This window comes from Anolis carolinensis, unplaced genomic scaffold, assembly GCF_035594765.1.
Source record: "Anolis carolinensis isolate JA03-04 unplaced genomic scaffold, rAnoCar3.1.pri scaffold_7, whole genome shotgun sequence".
In the NCBI taxonomy this organism is placed as follows: Eukaryota; Metazoa; Chordata; class Lepidosauria; order Squamata; family Dactyloidae; genus Anolis; species Anolis carolinensis.
The window spans coordinates 19,344,949-19,369,600 of NW_026943818.1; the positions used below are offsets into that span (position 1 = coordinate 19,344,949).

General features: G+C 43.4%; 1 protein-coding gene across 7 annotated transcripts in view; it reads right to left on the reverse strand.

The window, feature by feature from the left end:
- The window catches only part of acaca (acetyl-CoA carboxylase alpha), a 178,059-nt gene that overhangs the window by 42,236 nt on the left and 111,171 nt on the right, over window positions 1-24,652 (reverse strand). For all 7 annotated transcript variants that reach the window (XM_062959350.1, XM_062959349.1, XM_062959348.1 and 4 more), the window contains 4 exons: window positions 18,147-18,416; window positions 16,907-17,004; window positions 16,671-16,791; window positions 16,435-16,545 (listed from right to left, as the gene is read on the reverse strand). In XM_062959350.1, coding sequence (XP_062815420.1) covers window positions 16,435-16,545; window positions 16,671-16,791; window positions 16,907-17,004; window positions 18,147-18,416 — 600 coding nt within the window. The remainder of the gene's footprint in view (window positions 1-16,434; window positions 16,546-16,670; window positions 16,792-16,906; window positions 17,005-18,146; window positions 18,417-24,652) is intronic.

Below are 24,652 nucleotides of genomic sequence, written 5' to 3' on the forward strand. Positions count from 1 at the left end.
TTTGCTGTGTCATAATAAAATAATTCGACTTGTGATTTTGTGATATGAAATCCAGCATATCTATCATGTTTGCTGTGTCATAATAAAATAATAATAATAATAATAATAATGATTCGACTTTTGATTTTGTGATAAGAAATCCAGCATATTGATCTTGTTTGCTGTGTCATAATAAAATAATAATTCGACTTGTGATTTTGTGATACAAAATCCAGCATATCTATCATGTTTGCTGTGTCATAATAAAATAATAATAATAATAATGATGATTTGACTTGTGAATGTTGTGATAAGAAATCCAGCATATCTATCTTGTTTGCTGTGTCATAATAAAATAATAATACTAATAATAATAATAATAATAATGATTTGACTTGTGATTTTGTGATAAGAAATCCAGCATATCTATCGTGTTTGCTGTGTCATAATAAAATAATAATAATAATTCGACTTGTGGATGTTGTGATAAGACATCCAGCATATCGATCTTGTTTGCTGTGTCATAATAAAATAATAATAATAATAATAATAATTTGACTTGTGATTTTGTGATAAGAAATCCAGCATATCTATCGTGTTTGCTGTGTCATAATAAAATAATAATAATAATTCGACTTGTGGATGTTGTGATAAGACATCCAGCATATCGATCTTGTTTGTTGTCATACTATGTTGTTGTGTCAATAATAATAATAATAACTGTACTGCAGTGCAATATGCACAAAAGCATCCTCACCGACCTCCTAAGCAAATGGTGATGTTGTATCACTTCCTGCCATTTTGAGAGGGATTCTGAAGGGAAACAGAATGATTTTGGCTTGTTGGGTGGGAGAGGTGGCTCCTGGTGAGACACAAAGGGAGGAATGAGCCCCGGCACTAATGGCATTGCCCACCTTTGAGTCACTTTCCATGATTTCAGGCCGAATTCTGCATCTAGAGACCTCTCTCAACGTCCCTTGTCCATGTTGAATTTCCCAAATTAGGAAAAATCTGTGTGTTCAGGGCAGTCGCCCACCTCGATTCCGAGTCAGGTGAAGCCGCGCCAACCCATTGGCTTTCAGCTCAGCTTGGATCCATGCTGCTCCTGCTGTCAAAACACATTGACAAGTAAATGTGGCACCTGCTTGGCATTACGAGGCCGTTTCGTCCCTCTTGCGCCGCTTTCCTCACCGCATCTTGATGCACTTGGAGCGGAGAGGGAAGGAGCTGCCGATTTATCTTTATCTCCAAAACGGGATTTAAAGGGCAAGCGCCGACAGTATATATTAGACCACTTTCATTGGTTGTCAGACGCAGTAAACCTGAGCTGTCCGCACTGTCTCCGGGTAAGTGGTGGTGCCGAGCGGCTCCTTTCGCATCCAGAAAGATTGGGATTTGTTCGCGGACAGTGGAGGTGCGCTCCTTTTTAATACAGGGGGGGAAATACGTCTTTCTGGGTTGGTTTCAAAGATATTCAGGAGATGACAGCAGCTGAAAACATGCAAATGCATCATAAAGACCCACACCGCAATATGACTCCTTCTGATCATGTGGAGTGAGTTTCTTCCCTCTGAAACAACCACGAGCTCCTTTACAACTCACTCTTTTGCTGTAATAGCCATACTGGAGATTATGGGATAGATAAATGGAGAACAACTGTTCTGCTGCCTTCCTTTCACGCATGGAAACCAGGTTGTCGCATCTGCTTTTGCTAGAAGACCTAACAATGCCATGATTTCAAAAAATCTTTATGCCATCAAGATCCAGTAGCATGTTAAAAATCAGCTCGATAAGTTCCTCTCGTTCTCGTTATTTCTCTAGCGATGGTCTATATATCTGCAGGACCACTATCTGCAGTTTCGTTTACCCACGTCCGACAAAATGTGAAGTCTCCAGGCATTAATAAGTCCTCAATGGTGACTCTATGGTACTCTTGGGTGGGAAGTCCTTCATCTTAATAGTGAATACAGGGATCGTATTGTATGTACCGTATATACTCGAGTATAAGCCGACCCAAATATAAGCCAAGGCACCTAATTTTATCACAAAAAAAACTGGCAAAATATTGACTCCAGTATACGCCGAGGGTGGTAAATTTCAGAAATAAAAATAGATACCAATAAAATTACATTAATTGAGGCATCAGTAGGTTAATAATAATAATAATAATAATAATAATAATAATAATAATAATAATGCAGACTGTGCAAGGAAGCTGACGAAACCATTGATCATATCCTCAGCTGCTGTAAGAAAATTGCACAGACAGACTACAAACAGAGGCACAACTATGTGGCCCAAATGATCCATTGGAACTTATGCCTCAAGTACCACCTCCCAGCAGCAAAGAACTGGTGGGATCACAAACCAGCAAAGGTCATGGAAAATGAGCACGCAAAGATACTGTGGGACTTCCAAATCCAGACTGACAAAGTTCTGGAACACAATACACCAGACATCACAGTTGTGGAAAAGAACAAGGTTTGGATCATTGATGTTGCCATCCCAGGTGACAGTCGCATTGACGAAAAACAACAGGAAAAACTCAGCCGTTATCAGGATCTCAAGATTGAACTTCAAAGACTCTGGCAGAAACCAGTGCGTGTGGTCCCGGTGGTGATGGGCACACTGGGTGCTGTGTCAAAAGATCTCAGCCGGCATTTGGAAACAATAGACATTGACAAAATTACGATCTGCCAACTGCAAAAGGCCACCCTGCTGGGATCTGAATGCATCATCTGAAAATACATCACACAGTCCTAGACACTTGGGAAGTGTTCGACTTGTGATTTTGTGAAATGAAATCCAGCATATCTATCTTGTTTGCTGTGTCATACAACGTCGTTGTGTCAATGATAATAATAATAATACTTTATTTATATACCGCCCTATCTCCCAGATGGGACTCAGGGCGGTTTCCAATCATAAAACAATACAAACATTACATAACAAACATAATAACACATTATTAAGCAAAGTAAAAATACAATTATAGAAATAAATAATACTTACATGACCTGATCAAGGGGACGGGAACCATAATGTTGATTAAATGTTTTTGAATATCTACATAAAGCTCAAATTTAAGATAAGACTGTCCAACTCTGATCAAATCATTATTCTCATTTTTTTCAATGTAAATGTGCTTATGTATCCTTTTAATAATAATATGTGCTTATGTAAATGTGCTTACGTGCTTATGTATCCTTTTAATAATAATAGAATAAAATAATACATGTAATAATAATAATAAATACAGGAAAATAATACAAGTAATAATAAATATAGTAAAATAATAAATGCAATAATAATAATAAGATCAGAGTATAATAATAAATGTATTAATAATAATATTAATAATAGAGTAAAATAAATGTAATAGTAGCAACAACAATAGAGAAAAATAAAAAATGTAATAATACCAATAATAATAGAGAAAAATCATAAATGTACCATATATTCTCAAGTATAAGCTGACCCAAATATAAGCCAACCAGGACCCTCGCCCGAGTATAAGCCGAGGGGGGCTTTTTCAGTCTTAAAAAAAGGGCTTAAAAACTTGGCTTGTACTCGAGTATATACAGTATGTATTCATAGTGAATACAGGGGTCGTACTGTGGTGGTGCAGCAGGTTAAACCGCTAAGATTGGCAGTTCAAATCTGCGAGGCAGGGTGAGCTCCCACTGTAAGCCCCAACTTCTGCCAACCTAGCCATTCAAAAACATGCAAGTGTGAGTAGATGAATAGGTACCGCTTTGGTGGAAAGGTAACAGTCATGCCTGCCATATGACCTATGGACAACGTTAGCTCTTTGGTTAAGAATGAGATGACCACGTCTCAGAGTCGGACTCGACTCAACTTAATGTCAAGGGAAAACCTTTACTGTATGTATAAACCTGCTCCCAGGCCAAAAAGCCATTCAGATGCAAGCATTTCCTCAAACCATCTTGAACAATACAAGTTAATATCTCCCGGCAGCCAGTTTGCCTTCCTTCCGGAAGCGTTTTGCCCCTCTGAGTCCTAATAGTCCCGCCAACTTCTCTTTGCTCAATTTATTTGTTGGTTATCGCCGTATTTATCTCTCCGCTCTATCCAAATAGATGGCTCTTGTTTGCTCGGATGTTTCAAACAACACAATCCTCAAATTCATGCCCTGTTGTTTTTTACCCGACTGGCGGACTTACATTTGTTTTGCCGGGTTTAATGTTCCTTTTTATTCCTCTCACTCTGGCAAGACTTCTGCTGCTTTGGAAAGGAAGCCGCCTTCCCTTTTATAGCCTCCTGGATCCTGATCATTAACCACACCGGCACCCGCCTGGACCGCTTTGTGCACCAACCTCTTCCAAAGGCACACAACAGATGAACGTTTACCAGGTCCTTTCCTTAAAACAAACCTCCAAGCACCATCCCGAGAAGCCTGGACTCCTCTCGAGTTCCTGAATATCGTTGTTGTGGTTGTTGTGTGCCTCCAAAGTCACACAAAATAGTATTCTTGTTGAGGCCCTTGAGTCCCTTATCTCAGGAGCAACATAGGACAAAAATAAAGTAAATAAAATAAACAGTGCACATGCCCAAGGCTGGGCTCCCCCGACGCGCTATACCAAGTTCGAAAACTTCAATTAATTCAAAATATGGCACCCAGGAGTGACCACAGTACAACAATATTAAAATCACTCCAATTGTGTTGTCGAAGGCTTTCATGGCCGGGATCACAGGGTTGTTGTATGTTTCCATGTTTCAGAAGCATTCTCTCCTGACGTTTTGCCCACATCTATGGCAGGCATCCTCAGAGGTTGTGAGGTATATCATATAGGGTTGTTGTATGTTTTCCAGGCTGTCTGGCCATGTTCCAGAAGCATTCTCTCCTGACGTTTCGCCCACATCTATGGCAGGCACCCTCAGAGGTTGTGAGGTATATCATATAGGGTTGTTGTATGTTTTCCGGGCTGTATGGCCATGTTCCAGAAGCATTCTCTCCTGACGTTTCGCCCACATCTATGGCAGGCATCCTCAGAGGTTGTGAGGTATATCATATAGGGTTGTTGTATGTTTTCCGGGCTGTATGGCCATGTTCCAGAAGCATTCTCTCCTGACGTTTCGCCCACATCTATGGCAGGCACCCTCAGAGGTTGTGAGGTATATCATATAGGGTTGTTGTATGTTTTCCGGGCTGTATGGCCATGTTCCAGAAGCATTCTCTCCTTACGTTTTGCCCACATCTATGGCAGGCACCCTCAGAGGTTGTGAGGATGCCTGCCATAGATGTGGGTGAAACCTCAGGAGAGAATGCTTCTGGAACATGGCCATACATCCCGGAAAAGATACAACGATCACTCCCAATTATTTTCCAGGCCAAGGACAAAGTGTTAGGGGCAGCAGTAGCATTCATTCCAGAAGCATTCTCTCCTGACGTTTCGCCCACATCTATGGCAGGCATCCCCAGAGGTTGTGAGGTCTGTTGGAAACTAGGCAAGTGGGGTTTATATCTCTGTGGAATAATGTTCAGGGTGGGAGAAAGAACTCTTGCCTGTCGGAGGCGAGTGTGAATGTTGTAATTGGCCAGCTTGATTACCGTTGAATGGCCTTGCAGCTTCAAAGCCTGGCTGCTTCCTGTCTGGGGGAATCCTTTGTTGGGAGGTATTAGCAGTCCCTCGTTGTTTCCTGTCTGGAATTTCCCTGTAAACTTTTGTTAAGGGCAATTGATCACAAGGTTTCTCAGTTAAGATTTTTATTTTCATTGACTTCCTTTGGGACTCAAAATTATGTGACTCGTCCAAGATCGTCTGATGGATTTCCATTGATCCAAACCCTGGACTTCTGGAGTCTTATTCCACCATCTTGGTCCTTGGAAATATGTTCTCCTTTCAAAGAAATACATAAACAGCCACCCCATTGCTGGAACCTACTTCTCCCAACCCTCATCGACCAAACAAACTGCAGCCTTTGCATTTCTAATCGAAGACCATGGGAGCTCTTCCCGTGCTTTTTAATTTACAAGCCATCGGTGGGGACCTTCTCCGGCTTGGGAACACATTGGTTCGGGTCTAATGCTTGGAGATTATTAAAGCCGGCGCTGTACCTTTCGCTATCGCCTCTGCCGATCTTTTATTTAGAAGATGCAGGGCACTGAATGCACCGAGGGCTCCCAGCCGCCTCTGCGTTAAAACCCAAAGCGCCTGGTAAATGGAATTATAGAGCTGTCATCTCCTTTCCCCAAAGTTTTCAGAGTACAATGGGCTCGTTTTGCCCTCCGCTCCCTCCCGAGCTCCCCGATCGGAGAGGTCCACTTTGTATTGATTTAAAGTCGCGGAAATAAATAAAACTGCTCCGCCATCGTGGTTCGCACGAAATTCATGGTACACTCTTGCATGATATATTTGAAGAGCTGTTGGAAAAACTCTCTTTTTCTTCCTCTGGTGAGTGATTTGGGAAGCGGGAAGAAGGAGGCAGGAGGGTGAGGCATTGAGGAAAGCCTGCCACTTGCCTTAGCATTGAACGGTTGTGTTGTTAAAGTGCGAAGTATGGAACCCTGCGCAGACGGGGAAGCCTTAGCATTGAACGGTTGTGTTGTTAAAGTGCGAAGTATGGAACCCTGCGCAGACGGGGAAGCCTTAGCATTGAACGGTTGTTGTTAAAGCACGAAGTATGGAACCCTGCGCAGATGGGGAAGCCTTAGCATTGAACGGTTGTGTTGTTAAAGTGTGAAGTATGGAACCCTGCGCAGACGGGGAAGCCTTAGCATTGAACAGTTGTGTTGTTAAAGTGTGAAGTATGGAACCCTGCGCAGACGGGGAAGCCTTAGCATTGAACGGTTGTGTTGTTAAAGTGCGAAGTATGGAACCCTGCGCAGACGGGGAAGCCTTAGCATTGAACGGTTGTGTTGTTAAAGCGCGAGGTATGGAACCCTGCGCAGACGGGGAAGCCTTAGCATTGAACGGTTGTTGTTAAAGCACGAAGTATGGAACCCTGCGCAGATGGGGAAGCCTTAGCATTGAACGGTTGTGTTGTTAAAGTGTGAAGTATGGAACCCTGCGCAGACGGGGAAGCCTTAGCATTGAACGGTTGTGTTGTTAAAGTGTGAAGTATGGAACCCTGCGCAGACGGGGAAGCCTTAGCATTGAACGGTTGTGTTGTTAAAGTGTGAAGTATGGAACCCTGAGCAGACGGAGAAGCCTTAGCATTGAACGGTTGTGTTGTTAAAGCGCGAAGTATGGAACCCTGCGCAGATGGGGAAGCCTTAGCATTGAACGGTTGTGTTGTTAAAGAGCGAAGTATGGAACCCTGCGCAGATGGGGAAGCCTTAGCATTGAACGGTTGTGTTGTTAAAGCGCGAAGTATGGAACCCTGCGCAGACGGAGAAGCCTTAGCATTGAACGGTTGTGTTGTTAAAGCGTGAAGTATGGAACCCTGCGCAGACGGGGAAGCCTTAGCATTGAACGGTTGTGTTGTTAAAGCGTGAAGTATGGAACCCTGCGCAGACGGGGAAGCCTTAGCATTGAACGGTTGTGTTGTTAAAGAGCAAAGTATGGAACCCTGCGCAGACGGGGAAGCCTTAGTGATTGTGTTGATGTGAGTCCTGTCTGCCGTTGGGCGAGTAAGTTTAAAGATGTTGAGGTGGGAACATCTGACTTGAGTGACAAAGAGTTGGACATCTTGGGACCCACAGGTTGAGAACCACTGGTTTAAGGAGAGTCAGACCTGATTGTTCCAGGACCCATTTGCCTGCACTTCATTGTACCCGAACAACGATCCACCAGGATCACATCTCACAGTCCTACAGTCCCCAAAGCACTGACAATGTTCATGGTGCATTCTGGGAGATGTAGTCCACAATACTGTATGTTCTGACCCACCTGGGGTCCCGCCAATCTCTCTCCTCCCCGCCACCCGGAAGACAACGCACAGAATCACCTTGGCGAGTTTCGGCCCAATGCCGGCGGCAGTGTGGCTTCGCTTCTGACATTCCTCTGCCCCCGTCCTTCCCAATTAGCATTCTCGGAGACGCCGCACCCCTTTCGCATCCCTCCTAATAGTCATGCTGTGCCACTCCAGAAAGATTCATATCATGCATTAATAATTATAATGCGCCTTTGAATGGTGGGGATGGCACGTGCCGCTCTGACTCGCACAGAATGACTTTGATCCCCTTTGCCAAAACAAGAGCAAACCTTGAATGCTACCCGAGGCCAGATGGACAACCAAGACCTAGAAACCCACTGGATGGTATTATTACTATTATTGTTGTTGTTGTTATGAAATTGTACCTCTCTCTTTCTCTCAACATCGGGACTCAAAAGTGGCTCTTAGACTCAGCGAGGAAATGATACTGGAGTATGCTGGAGATGCCATGAAATGCATTAAACGTTCACATAAAATGATGAGATAATTCCATGTCCTACCTATCTATCACTTTGGCAAGCACTATCTGCTCCGTTTCCAGAAGAACTTGCAATTTTCCAAAAGTTATCTGGAAGTTTGCCCTTGAATATCCCCTCCTGGGGCTGTCCCTATCCCCCTGAATGGAAAGACAATTACAGTAGAGTCTCACTTATCCAACATAAACGGGCCGGCAGAATGTTGGATAAGCAAATATGTTGGATAATAAGGAGATTAAGGAGAAGCCTATAAAACATCAAATTAGGTTATGATTTTACAAATTAAGCACCAAAACATCATGTTATACAAGAAATTTGACAGAAAAAGTAGTTCAATATGCAGTAATGCTACGTAGAAATTACTGTATTTACGAATTTAGCACCAAAATATCATACGGAAGCGACACAGTCTGCCTTCAGGAAAACATTGACAAACTCAAATCTACATATCTCTGGATTATATCAGTGTAACAAACAGTAAGTCACTGATCCTGTTACAATTGTGTTAAACACTCTGTGTGTGTATACAATTAAGGGTGGAGGGCACAAGGGGAGGTTGTGATGGCAAATTCATTTAAACAATGATATTTATTTTGTTTTATTTTAAAAAGCAACCCAAAATCCCTAACTCAGCAAAAGTTTCCATTCAATTTTTGACAAATGAACTCTGTGTCCTTCTTCCTGCCGCGTTCGTTCTCTCTCTCTTTTCTCTCCACCCCAAATCGCCAACCCTGCCACAATTCTGCCTGGGGGCTCCACACTATTTCTATGCAAATAACAACCTCGTGGTTTATATCTTATTATATCCACCAGAGCTGCGGTGACGCGACCCGAGACGGTAGGCTGAGACGAAAGGGGGCCGGGGGCCGGGAAGAGATGGAGTGGATGCTCAGCCAAGTGTGGAGAAATATTGTCAGGAGTGAGCGGCAAGAACACACACTCTCCTGCCTGCACACACACACAACTACTGCCAGGATAATGTGTTTATTTCAAAGGCCCGTCCCCCACCCCGTACACAACGTACCCACCGTCATCTTTTAAAATTCATTGGGCATCGGGCGATCATGCGCCATCCATCTGCCATCACTGTACCATTTGCATTTCATGCCTCCTGGCTTTTGATGTGCTGATACTTTGATGCAGTTGGGAGACGTGCGTTATCATTATTTCAATTTCCAGCAAAAAAGGGGGGCAGAGAGAGAGAGAGAGAGAGAGGGAGGGAAGAGGGTCAACGGGATGGAGATGTTCAGGAAGGGAAGGGGATGCGCTCCTCCGCCCTGCCTGATGATGCTCAGAAAGGGAAACAAAGGGAGATCTGTGGACGGAGGAAACAACAGTGGAGGACCCTAGAATCATAGAATCATAGAATCATAGAATAGTAGAGTTGGAAGAGACCTCAAGGGCCATCTAGTCCAACCCCCCGCTAAGAAGCAGGAAATCGCATTCAAAGCACCCCCGACAGATGGCCATCCAGCCTCTGCTTAAAAGCCTCCAAAGAAGGAGCCTCCACCACGGCCCCAGGGAGAGAGTTCCACTGCCGAACAGCCCTCACAGTGAGGAAGTTCTTCCTGATGTTCAGGTGGAATCTCCTTTCCTGTAGTTTGAAGCCATTGTTCCGTGTCCTAGTCTGCAGGGCAGCAGAAAATAAGCTTGCTCCCTCCTCCCTAGGACTTCCCCTCACATATTTGTACATGGCTATCATGTCTCCTCTCAGCCTTCTCTTCTGCAGGCTAAACATGCCCAGCTCTTTAAGCCTCTCCTCATAGGGCTTGTTCTCCAGACCCTTAATCATTTTAGTCGCCCTCCTCTGGACGCTTTCCAGCTTGTCAGCATCTCCCTTCATCTGCGGTGCCCAAAACTGGACACAGTATTCCAGGTGTGGTCTGACCAAGGCAGAATAGAGGGGGAGCATGACTTCCCTGGATCTAGACGTTATTCCCCTATTGATGCAGGCCAAAATCCCATTGGCTTTTTTAGCTGCCGCATCACATTGTAGGCTCATGTTTAACTTGTTGTCCACGAGGACTCCAAGATCTTTTTCGCACACACTGCTGTCAAGCCAGGCGTCCCCCATTCTGTATCTTTGATTTCCATTTTTTCTGCCGAAGTGAAGTATCTTGCATTTGTCCCTGTTGAACTTCATTTTGTTAGTTTCGGCCCATCTCTCTAGTCTGTCAAGATCGTTTTGAATTCTGCTCCTGTCTTCTGGAGTGTTAGCTATCCCTCCGAGTTTGGTGTCATCTGCAAACTTGATGATCGTGCCTTCTAACCCTTCGTCTAAGTCGTTAATAAAGATGTTGAACAGAACCGGGCCCAGGACGGAGCCCTGCGGCACTCCACTTGTCACTTCTTTCCATGATGAAGACGACGCATTGGTGAGAATCACCCTTTGGGTTCGTTCGCTTAGCCAATTACAGATCCACCTAACCGTAGTTTTGTCTAGCCCACATTTTACTAGTTTGTTTGCCAGAAGGTCGTGGGGGACTTTGTCGAAGGCCTTACTGAAATCTAGATATGCTACATCCACGGCATTCCCTGTATCGACCCAACTCGTAACTCTATCGAAAAAAGAGATCAGGTTAGTCTGGCATGACTTGTTTTTGGTAAATCCGTGTTGACTATTAGCAATGACCGCATTTGTTTCTAAGTGTTTGCAGACCACTTCCTTAATGATCTTTTCCAGAATCTTGCCTGGTATTGATGTGAGGCTGACCGGACGGTAATTGTTTGGGTCGTTCTTTTTTCCCTTCTTGAAGATAGGGACCACATTCGCCCTCCTCCAATCTGCTGGGACTTCTCCTGTTCTCCAAGAACTCTCGAAGATGTTTGCCAGTGGTTCTGAAATAACTTCCGCTAGTTCCTTCAATACTCTTGGATGTAGCTGATCTGGCCCTGGGGACTTGAATTCGTTTAGAGTGGCCAGGTGTTCCTGGCCACTCCCTGCTCCAGGTAGCATCAGTTTTTTCCTTTCCATGTGTTTCTCCCAAATCTCAACATCCCCTCCTCAAACTATTCCTCCTGAACCATCCATCTCCAGCTCCATCGACTTGGGAGATTATCACACGACACTGTGAACACGTCATTCCACTCCTAACTGCAATAGTTGTCTTTTCCTTTCCACGTGTTTCCACCAAATCCCAACATCTTCCCCTCAAACTATTCCTCCTGAACCATCTAGCTCCAGCTCCGTGGACTTGAGAGATTATCACACGACACCGTGAATGCGTCATTCCACTCCTAACTGCAATAGTTGCCTTTTCCTTTCCACGTGTTTCCACCAAATCCCAATAGCCCGCCACTCAAATTGTCCCTCCTGAACCATCCATCTCCAGCTCCATCGACTTAGGAGATTATCACACGACACCGTGAATGCGTCATTCCACTCCTAACTGCAATAGTTGCCTTTTCCTTTCCATGTGTTTCCACCAAATCCCAACATCCCTTCCTCAAACTGTCCCTCCTGGACCATCCATCTCCGACTCCGTTGACTTATTTATTTATTTATTTATTTATAGCATTTATATTCCGCCCTTCTCACCCCGAAGGGGACTCAGGGCGGATCACATTACACATATAGGCAAACATTCAATGCCTTTTAACATAGGACAAAGACAAACAACATAGCTCCGAGCGGGCCTGGGATATTGTCACATGACACCGTGAATGCGTCATTCCACTCCTAACTTCCTTTCCACGTGTTTCTACCAAATCCCAACAGCCCTCCCCTCAAACTGTTCCTCCTGAACCATCCATCTCCAGCTCCGTCGACCAGGGATATTATCACACAACACCGTGAATGCATCATTCCACTCCTAACTTCCTTTCCACGTGTTTCTACCAAATCCCAACATCCCCCCCTCAAACTATTCCTCCTGAACCATCCAGCTCCAGCTCCGTGGACTTGAGAGATTATCACACGACACCGTGAATGCGTCATTCCACTCCTAACTGCAATAGTTGCCTCCTCCTGTGGATTTGCAAGGTGTGGAAGGTCCTTTACCATTCTCACCCACATCCTGGGCCTCACTCAACTACAGGAAGGAGACACAGGAGACAAAGTGGAATGTGATAGCAGCATCGTACGATAATCCCCTTGGTCTTTTAGGCCACAAAACCGACGTCTTCCATGCTCTGTTCCCAAGAATGGACCCCGCTTTCTTCCCAATGCCTCGTCTTCTACTCAAGGTAAGGAGATCTAGCCAGAAAATGCTGCCTTACCAGATTAGAATCCCCTATTATCCTCCATTTATTTACAGTAGAGTCTTGCTTATCTGACTTCCGCTAATCCGACATACCGTATTATCCAATGCCCAGGGCCGCCCTTCCTCCCTCGCTCACTCACTCGCCAGGCCGGGTCCTGCCATCGTCGCTGCCAGACCCGGCCTGGTGAGTGAGTGAGCAAGGGAGGGAAGGAGGGTGGCAAAGGCCCTACCCTTCCTCGCTTGCTCACTCGCTCACTCACTCACCAGGCTGGGTCCTGGTGCTGCTGTCGTCGGTGCCGGGACCCAGCCTTTGCCGCCCTCCTTCCCTCCCTTGCTCACTCACTCACTCACCAGGCTGGGTCCCGGCAACGATAATGGCAGCACCAGGACCCGGCCTGGCGAGTGAGTGAGCGAGTGAGCAAGCGAGGAAGGGTTATTAAAAATATCTAGTCACAGTCAGCCCTTGAGTCCTCCAGTTTGTTCTTCTCCCATGAGCCTGGAGAGAGACAAGATGTCTGCAGAAAAATTGTTAAATAGATGTTGAAGGCTTTCATTGGGTTGCTGTGGCCAATGGCAACATTCACATTTGCCTCCAACAGACAAGAATTCTTTCTCCCACCCTGGGCATCATTCCACAAATATATAAACCCCACATGCCTAGTGTCCAACAGACCTGACAACCTCTGAGGATGCCTGCCTTTGATATGGGTGAAACATCAGGAGAGAATGCTTCTGGAACATGGCCAGACAGCCCAGAAAACTCACAGCAACCCAGTTAAATAGCTAGGTGCTAACTTTCCTATGTAGGGAGGTTAAAACTTAGTTATGGGGTCAGGCTTTCGAATAAGAACCAGCAGCGCTAATTACTATTATGTATGCCGGAATTCAATCGACAGACCTAGTTTTTGGAACTTGAACACGCCCATTTGTATTTTAGAATGTGTTTATGAATGTTGATGTAAGCTAATATTTTTAAATCTGATTTATAGCGTATTGTACAATTTTTATATGTGTGTTTTATTGTAAGCCGCCCTGAGTCCCCTGTCGGGTGAGAAAGGCGGGATATAAATATTGTAATAAATAAATAAATAAAGTCTTTTGCCACTTTCAAAGCTTGACTCTGCGCTTGTCCTTGCTGAGGCTCATCCGCTCGACTGCTCTGCTCAAGAAGTTTCCGATCTGCTAAAACAACTGCTATTGCTTTTGGAAAACAACTGCTTTTGGAAACTGTGGTATAGTGGTTAGGGCCTTTTGGGTGGAACTTGGGAGGCCCAGATCTGAATCCCCGCTGGACCTTCAAACTCAAACAGGGTAACTTTGGACCCATCATTCTCTCCGTCAATTACTGAAATGGGTCCTCAAAGAGGCTGAATGCTATTCCGCTGTGAATTCAGCACCTTGGAGAGCTCTTTCCAAGCCAGCAGACTACGCCAGCTGCCCAAAGAAATGCAAGCGCAATCTCTCCCTCCTCCTCCTCCTCCTCCTCTCTCCCTGTCCGTAATTCAAGGGCAAATTGTTTCTCTCTTCTGCACACAAGAAGCCGGGCCCTCAAGCATAAATCTCACACAGCTGCTGCCTGGGTGGCACCGTGATTTAAGAGCCTTGGCCTTTGGCTCTGTCTTCCAGCCCTGTTTAAAGCCTAAAGTGGGGTGGGGAGAGGGTCCTCCTCCCCGGGGGACCATCCATCCAGGTAGAGGCCTCCAGCAAGAAGGGGGTCTCCGACTCTTTGCCGTTATTCTCTTTGCCGTTATTCCGGAGCCGCCGGAAGGCAACGGTCCCCTAAATCAGGGACAGGCAGCCGCTCTTTGGACTAGCACTCCCAGCATCCCTCCCCGTTAAAGCAAAGCTGCCCAGAAATGAATTAAGTCGAGAGGAAGAAACCCAGTGGGCCCAAGTGTGTTCTCCCTTTCTTTGAATAAGCCTGAATTTGTGACGATTGTCGACAGAAATGCTAGCGAAAGAGCCATGATGGGGTTGTGTTTGCACTAGGATTCTGGGCGGCGAGGGTTCAAACCCCTCTCTTGGCCACAATAAAAAAAGAAAGATCAACTTTAAAATGGTAGAAGCACCAAGAACAAAGTGTTAGTTTTCTAAAACTACCCCAAAACAGCAGAGCATCCAAAATATGCAAAAAAAGGATACTTATAGTTGCGCATTCAGCTCACAGCAAGCAGAGCTCGAAGTGCCATGTAGCTGTAGAGTATTTAGAGCTTTGCAAAATATGCAAAAACAGGATACTTATAGTTGCACATTTAGCTCACAGAAAGCAGAGCTTGAAGTGCAATGTGGCTGTAAAGCATTTAGAGCTAGCACGTAACTCAAAACTCTGCTCTTATGTCAAAACAAAACCCAGGCCGAGACAGCAGTTAACTCAAGACACTTTCAAGTTAAGGTGCTCTTAAGTCGAGGTTCTACTGTAGTGAAATATTCTGACCAATGTCACTTTTAGTCTCCATTTGTTGTTTGGAATGTCTTTAAAGAGAAGATAGATGATGGTGACGATTCATCCTTTCCCCGTAATTATTCTGTATCCCATCTGAACTTCACAGAAATGACATGACTTCTCAACCCATTTCATTATCTCTGATAAAAAGTTTTGTGACGTAGGATGGCATTTGGCCTAACATTCATCTTCCTGAGTCTCAAATAACATAGGAAAAGATCAGTGCTAAAAGAAACAACAACAACACAGAATAATAAAATAGAATTATTATGCAGTAAGTTTCCATGCTGAACAGGGACTTTAATGCAAGACTTCCAGACCTGAGCTTGACACCCTGAAAGTCACCATCAAGGCATTCAACCCAAAAGGAACAAACGCATATTGTTTTCACTTCTCTTGCTACCATTGTTATGTTCCAGGATAGCTTTGTTACTCTGCTGCAACAAAATCAACAAGGCATCACGTTAAATTCTAGTAAGCTCGATTTGGCAAAAGCCGTGCCATCCCCCTGGGCCAAATAAAACTTGTTAGTGTTTACGTCGCAACTAAGCTCTTTACTGTGACGGTTGCGATTTTACAGCGCATGCCGCTTGGTATAGTAAAACCAGACAGCCATTTTCGTAGAGGATGAGCGTCTGACCAAATACGAAAAGAGGACCTAGCACTTCTAAAACAATTCCGAATAGAGAAATGCAACACGACAGCAAAGGAGCAGTCACCATCAGCAGTATTATTTGAAAGGAAATACAACCTCTGCCAATCAAACCAAACAAGAGGACATTCTGGAGAAGAAATGCCACCACCGAGAAGACCTTGCTTTTTGATAATATTTTCCAGTAAGCGCTCTATAGAACAGCCCATTGGTCTACTAAACCAATTTCCTTAGTATCCTGTCAGATGTTCAATGGAATAGTTGACAGTCCGAATCAAAAGCCGTTAATTAGTTGGTAACAGAGAGTCTGACACAATAGTCAACAGTCTGGTTCAAAACCATTAAAAATGGCAGTAAGACACTAGAAAGATTCCAAAAGCTGCTGAGGTGTAGTCCCCGCCCTCGGGCATTTATACTACAGGGGAGTGTGGGCGGGGCCACCGCCAAAATGTTTCATTTCAAGATCTAGAAGGTTCCGAAGAGTTGTGCAGGCGCAGAAATTAACCAAATGTGCGATTTCACAGACTCCACAAAGAAGAAATACAACCTCCACCAATCAAACTAAACAAAAGGACATTCTGGAGAAGAAGTGCCACCACCGAGAAGACCTTGCTTTTTGATAGTATTTTCCAGTAAGTGCTCTATAGAGCATCCCATTGGTCTACTAAACCGGCATAAGGGAACTCAATTTCCTCCGTATCCTGGCCATATTGTATTTAATATAAAAATTGCATTGCTGATTTAAGAACAAAAGAAATATGTATCTGAAAAACATGAGCTTACTTTGTTGAGGGCTCCGGCTCCAGTTAAGATAATATGGGAATTTTCCACTTGGATTGTTCTCTGTCCCAACCGAACCAGGTAAGCCCCAATTCCAATTGCCCGGCAGGTCACCTTGAAAGGGAAACACAAGTGTCTTTCAATTTCATAGTTCCTTGACTTAGTAAAATAACCGTCAGAGCCAACAACAGGTTTGATGGTATCAATGGAAATCAACACACTTCCTTCATGGGACTTACCAGGTTGATAGTGATGATATCTTCATAGGCCAGAGAGGATTCTCCAGCAATCATACCAGATCCACGCAGATTCTCAGTCCCCAGGCCTTCTTCCTTCCCGATAATATCTGTAATTTTATATCTGGAACGAAGCGGAAAGAATAAAAAGAAACTTGGAGGAGGCCCCAAAGCACGAAGGCCATAGACTCGTGTCAAAGATGCCAAATAATAGTCCGTTACATCCAATATTTGTTTACCTCGATTCCCCTTCGTCCTCCACATGTTCACAGTGTACCGAGTTCAAAGCACTGACTTTCTTGTAATCCTGAGGAGTCAGGTACAAGTACTTGAATCCCTTGAGGAGAAGAAGAAAATTGAAATGATTCACGACCTAGTCTAACACTCAAATGTGCTGCCTCGCTGAACTATAAATCCCAGGATCCTGAAGAATGCAGAAAAAAGGGAGTAATCTATATATGCGTTTTTCCCATGGAGTAAACAACAAAACCACTGAACCAAATCACACCAAATTTGGCCACAAAAGACATAGTCATCCAATCTGTGTCTTTCAATTTAAAAAACCTAGAAAAATAGTCCAAATTACAGAGGATGAGGAAGAGCCGTTCTCCCCGGCTGCCAGTCAGAAGAGTAGGCCACGCCCCCTTTAGGCCCTGCCTCTTCATGTCATAGAAAGCCCCTCAGCCACAATGGTGCCCGGGGGACAGGCCTCTTCCACACTGCCTATAAAATACAGGAAATAATATATACTAACATATACTAATTACAGTAGTCTCATTTATCCAACATTTGCTTATCCAACATTCTGGATTATCCAACGCATTTTTGTAGTCAATGTTTTCAATATATCGTGATATTTTGGTGCTAAATTCGTAAATACAGTAATTACTACATAGCATTACTGCGTATTGAACTACTTTTTCTGCCAAATTTGTTGTATAACATGATGTTTGGGTGCTTAATTTGTAAAATCATAACCTAATTTGGGCTTTTCCTTAATGCCTCCTTATTATCCAACATATTCACTTATCCAACATTCTGCCAGCCGGTTTATGTTGGATAAGTGAGACTCTACTGTATTACAATTATATATTTTTGTTATTTAAACTATATATATTGTGAAATTATGGGGTTTTTTTCTCGAAGTGACACACCACCCAAGTCATGCTAGGTTTTTTGGTGAATTTTGACACACCAAGTGCAAAAGGTTGCCCATTGTACTAACATATACTAACTACCACAAATTGCTCAGTACTTTATTTCCCATACCACCACACTTCACCACAACAACACGTGGCCGGGGACAGCTAATAGTATTGTAAGTATGGAGTGCCAAAGTATTATAAGTATGGAGTACACACAACTCAAATTGGTTTTTGTCTCTGCAGCTTCCTCAGAAAATAAGGAGCCTATAAACTGGGCTGCTCAATGGTATGTGATCCCGGCATCACACAGTGTCAATCGCCCAACCCTCCTTACTTTGTATGGATCGTCAGGGTCTTCCCACGCGACGTGGAACATGTGCCGGATCTCCTCAGCCAAACCGATCCTGGCACCGCTGTTGGCCGCCACATAAATCCGTGGGATGCCCTGCAGCCGGGCCAGCTCCGAGGCCCTCAGGAAGAGCAGGTCCTCTTGAGGCCCAAAGGACCCGATCCGATACGTGATGTCGTTGCTGATGACGATGACGTCGCGCCCGTCGGGGTACTCGGGCGTCTTGAGGGTCATGCGCCATGCCACCATGCCAATCTAAGCATTGGGAGAGAAGACGACGACGACAACATCAGTGGAAGTGTCAAATGGGTGCACTCTTCTCTTGAGCCGAAAGACTCCTATTCCAGAACCGGAGAGACCAATATTCACCACCCGACATTCGGTGGCATAAGTATTACAGTTATTGCATCTCAGCACTCAGAGGCTGGTTGCCATGGAGAAGTAGGCGGAGCCAACTGCCGTTTTGTTGAAGAAGTGCAGGGTTTAAAAAAGAGAGTCAGTCTGTGCTCTGATGAGGCACAGGGAAGATTGATCCTACCGTGTTTCCCCGAAAATAAGACAGTGTTTTATATTATTTTTTACTCCCAAAGATGTGCTAGGTCTTATTTTCAGGGGATGTCTTATTTTTCCATGAAGAAGAATTCACATTTGTTGTTGAACAAAAAAGTGAACATTTATTCTATACTGTACAATAGTTGTCATCACAAACCAACATAACCAAACCAGACAAACTCCTGTGACTCCTGTCAAGAATTTCTTGTTACTACCATTATTTCCATATACAACTGGTATGTATATTTACCAATCCTGCATGCTATGGTGTTTTGTTTGGCGGGCGCCAGGCATGCTTCCAAACAAATAGTTTGCTAGGTCTTACTTTCGGGGGAGGCCTTATATTTAGCAATTCAGTAAAACCTCTACTAGGTCTTATTTTTTGGGGATGTCTTATTTTTGGTTGATAGGATCAGGGAGGTTTGGTAGGTTGATAGGATCAGGGAGACTCAATTGTTCATTTTGAGTGAGTCTAAAATAAGTTTGGTGACTTATTTAATGGAGACTGTGTCCTGATAAGGAACAGAGAATCTGTGATCGGATATCACAGGGGTGACTGCGGTTTAAAAGTAGCAGAAAAAGAAGTGACACTTTAGAGAGTTTGACTCATCTCATTCTAGTATTGTAACTGTTAAATAAAATAAATCTCAAGTTTGGGCTGTTTAGCCCACTTTTCATAATATTACGTCTAAACATATAGAACTTATTTCCCAACAAAATCTGAATAAGTGGGCACAGAAACTATTGTGAGTCTCCTCTGAGAGAGAGAAAGTGAAATCTACTAATATTAAGAATAACAATAATAGTAATAATACTAATAATATGGTGGTGTGGTTTAAGTGTTGGGCAATGACTCTGGAAACCAGGGTTCGAACCCCTGCTCAATTATGGAAACCCACTGGATGTCCCTGAGCAAGTCACACTCTCTCAGCCTCAGAGGATGACAAAGGCAAGCCTGCTGTGAACCAATCTAGCCAAGAAAACTCTATAACCGGATCACCATTGGTTAGAAACTGGAGGGCCAAATTGGATACAAGCCAGTCACCTTTGACTTGCTCTCAATTTTTAGTATTAGGAGAGAGCATTAAAAAGTCCAACCTGAAACAATGGCCCTCCCTATATATAGAAACTGCCTAAATGCCAAAAGGTAACAAAATATATCAATATCTATATATAAAAATATCAAATATATCTGTCTATCTATCTATACATACATACATACACACACGGGACAGAAATATGTACAAACATTATATACACAAACTGCATCTTGTGATATTTCTCTCCCTTGCCTCTCTCTTTCCTACACACAATACTACACGGCTGTTGTTACCCAGGGAGCAAATGACATCTCAGCACAGAACCCTAATCACAGTTTGGAACCTGAGAAGTCATGATTGCTTCTGATCGGAGGCGGTGAATAATTCATTGGGTTTGATTTCTTCCTCCGTTCGCTCCCAGTCCTGGCCAGGGAGACCTTTCCGATCAAATGGAGAATAATGGCTTCGCTTCTGATGGAAATCGAGTGGCACATTTTTGGCCAACGCAAAGACACAATTACGCTTTGCACCATCTATCCTCCTCTTTCAGGGTCTCTAGCTCTTTTGGCTTCCTATTAAGTGTGCCCAGAGTTAGGGCTTTACTCGTCATAATTCTCTAATTATTGAATTAAATGCATAAGTACTGTATATACTCGAGTATAAGCCTAGTTTTTCAGCCCTTTTTTAGGACTGGAAAAAAAACCTCCTCGGCTTATACTCGGGTGAGGGTCCTGGTGGGCTTATATTCAGGTCAGCTTATACTCAAGTATATATGGTGTATTTATTATATTTGTCTGATCTTGAGTCAGGCCTGGTTAGGACTTGGAGAGGAGGCTTCCAAAGAAGACCAGATATTCTAGGCTGTATTTCAAAGGAAGGAACTGTCAAAATCACGACAGAGAAGCCGTTGAAATCCATAAGCATGTGGACAATTTCAACAGAAAGGAGGAAACCATGAAAATGAACACAATCTGGCTGGCAGTATTTAAAAACTCGAAAATCAGGACAGTAAATAAAGAAAAACACTCAGAAAACAGGGGAATTCCAGTCAGTAAACTATCAGGGCCAGCCGACACCTCCCAACAAAAGATTCCCCAGGTAGGAAGCAGCCAGGCTTTGAAGCTATAAGGCTATTTTGTTAATGTGGGATTTGTGTATTGGTAGTGTTTAAATGAAATTTGTGTCTTGATTTGTACTGCATACTGATTGCATCATCCAGAGTGTAATATAGTCTGGAAAGAGTTAATTACTAAGAAGCTGTGTTGACCTTGATGTGTGGCTGGAACTGGGGAGTGTCCAGACACAAGTGTGTATGCATTACTGATTGCATCAGTTCAGTTCTGTTCTGTCTGCCTAGAGTGAGAGTCTTATGTCTATTATCTGCAAGTCTGTTCGTCTTGTACAGTAAAACTTTGTATATAGTTTTACCATCGTCTCTGATATCTCTTCGTTCTGCGTTCCACTGATTCCATACAACTACTACTGCGCTGCTAATTACTCTGACATATTTGAGGTGGCCCATTGCAACAGACAAGAGTTATTTCTCCCATCCTACAGTTATATAAACCTCACTTACAACTTACAACTTCTGAGGATACCTGCCATTGATGTGGGTGAAATGTCAGGAGAGAATGCTTCTGGAACATGGCCAGACAGCCCGGAAAACTGACAGCGACTCAGTGATTCCAGCCATGAGAGCTTTGGGCAACACAAGTGTTGTTGTTATCTGCCTTCACGTTGTTACTGACTTATGGCAACTCTATATATGGCTTCTTGAAATCATTCTGTTTCACCTGTTTCTGTCCAACCAAGACACTTTGAATGCCAACATGAACCATGAAGAAGAAGGTTTTCTAAAGGTTTAGGATTTCTTTAGTAGCCTGGCTCTGGCAGAAGTAGAAGTGTGACATCTAGTGTTAATACATAAAAGGAGCACAGAAACTCAGGTGTGCATCAAAAAAAACAAAAAAGGCCATTGAGAATTCAGAAGGAGTGTTTAGGCACCCAAAGAAAAAGGAAAGCAAAGGAACTGGGATCTGGTGACTTTGGGGTATTTACGTCCAAATAAAGGAAGTTATCGTCCCCTTATACTGGACGTCTTTGCAAAAGGGTTGAGAGAATATGACTTGCCCAGATTTTCCCAATGGATTTCCAAGGCTGAGCATGTGGCCGGCATGACTGCATGGAGCGCCGTTACCTTCCCGCCGGAGTGGTACCTATTGATCTACTCACATTGGCATGTTTTCAAACTGCTAGGTTGACAGGAGCTGGGGCTAACAGCGGGCGCTCATTCCGCTCCCGGGATTTGAACCTGGGACCTTTCGGTCTGCAAGTTCAGCAGCTCAGTGCTTTAACACACTGTGCCACCATAATACTTAATTGTATTGTACATAATACAAAATACAAGAACCAATATAATAGCAATTAACAAACATGTTTAAAATTCCAACATTTTAAAACAATATAATACCTAGTAAGAGCAATTGCAGATCGCTCCATGGAGTGGTTCTACAATGAATGGGTGTAATATATACAATACTAGCTGTGCCCGGCCACGCGTTGCTGTGGCGAAGTATGGTGGTATATATTACAGTAGAATCTCACTTATCCAACATTCACTTATCCAATGTTCTGGATTATCCAACGCAGTCTTCCTTTTAGTAGTAAATGTTTTGTAGTCAGTGCTTTAAATTCATTGTGATATTTTGGTGCTAAATTCGTAAATACAGTAATTACTACATAGTATTACTGTGCATGGAACTACTTTTTCTGTCAAATTTGTTGTATAACATGATGTTTTGGTGCTTAATTTGTATAATGATTACCTAATTTGATGTTTAATTGGCTTTTCCTGAATCCCTTCTTATTATCCAACATATTAACTTATCCAATGTTCTACCAGCCTGTTTATGTTGGATAAGTGAGACTGTACTGTATATTTATAATCTTATATTATCTGCTTATAACTGGATTATTTGAGGCCCCTTGTACACAGCTGTATAAAATGCACACAGAAGTGGATTATATGGCAGTGTGGAGTCAAAAGAATCCAGTTTAAAGCAGATAATATAAGATTATAAATGGGTTATATAGCTGTGTGGAAGGGCCTTGAGTCTACATTGCCATATAATCCAGTTAAAATCTGATAATCTGTATTTTATACGCAGTGTGGAAGAGGCCTAAGTGAGGCCTAACTCTGCCTGTCCCCTGGGCTGAGTGGGTCGCTAGGAGACCAAGTGGGCGGAGCTTAGCCTTCTAACTGGCAGCAATTGGATAAAAACAATTCTTCCTCTCCCTCTAATTAGGACTTTATTTTTCTTTTCTTTTTGTTGTATGAACGTAGAGGCATGGATGAGGGGTTGTGTTGCCAAGTTTAGTGTTTCTGGGATATGTAGTTTTGTTGTTTTGTCCTAGGCCAAAATTTCATTACCCTTTTATATATATAGATATAATTCTGGCAAGATGGCAGTATGGCCAGAATAGGACTCATATGATAAAAATGGCATAAAGCCAAGGCAAAGTGTGACTGATAGCAAGGAACCTGGGCCAAAATTCCACACTTCGGCCTACTGTATAGCTATCAGGTAGGACTAATAGAATAAACACCGTAACAAGATCAAAAGAGCAGGTAAAGTACAGGATAAGTGTCATGTAATAACCAAGTGTGGTGTCTAGAATTGCAAAGTAAGACAATTTTGATCCCAGTTTCCATTTAATGGCAAACCTAAGGCTTCCGGTTAATCAGTTCCAAAAACCTGTTGGAACCAAGTTACGACACAACCGAGTGAGTATCATTTTGGATGCACAAAATATCCATGGATAGAAAACGGCAAACTTTGAAGGGCCGAAAGAACTGTGATTTGCGCTGAAGGAGAAAGAGAGGCTTTGAGGGGTTAAAAGAAGAGTGTGCTGGCGACAGAGCGGCTGGTCTTTGGGTACCGGGTCCCATATAATAAGACTATTTGTATTCATACTGGCAGAGTAAACACTCCATGTTCATGCCCAGGCAGCTCGGCGCTAGTAATTTCAGCCCGAACACGGCTCCGTCCCCCGGGAACCCTGGCCTCCCAGCCACTCCAAACGCAGAGCGAGAGCCAAGGAGGAAAGAAAGAGAGAGGAAAGAACGGAAGGAGGCAGACAAAGAGCCCTTCCCACCGCATTGTGGCGCAACCTCAGCTCAGAAGGACAGAAACGAGAAACACTCCAAATTTAAACCATTCGGAGACGTTTGGAGGACATCTCTTTGCATCGAATGTAGGAGCCCTTTCTGAAAACCCTGTTGTAAGGACTGAAAGGACTTCCAAAACAAAAACATTGCAAAATGATTCCAATATTAAGAGCTGATATTCATTTATAGGCCTTTTGTTGTTGTTGTCATTTATTTATTTCTTTACTACATTTATATCCCACCCTTCTCACCCCGAAGGGGACTCAGAGCAGCTTACAAATTAAATTTACATACAATATTATATTATTAGTATAGCACAATACTGGCATTAAATTACTACATTGTACTATATGAATATACTAGCTGTGCCCGGCCACGCGTTGCTGTGGCTAGGACTTACTTTTTCTTTTCTTTTTGTTGTATGAATGTAGAGGCGTGGATGAGAGGTTGTGCTGTCAATTTTCGAGGTTGTGGGGCATTTAGTTTTGTTGTTTTGTCCGGTGCCTTGATTCCATTACCCTTTTATATATATAGATAATAATATGAATAGTATATGTATGTATGTACTTTTTCTTTTCGTTGTATGAATGTAGAGGCATGGATGAGAGGTTGTGCTGTCAATTTTCGAGGTTGTGGGGCGTTTAGTTTAGTTGTTTTGTCCGGTGCCATGATTCCATTACCCTTTTATATATATAGATTGTAAAATTATTAGTAATATTACATGTAATAGG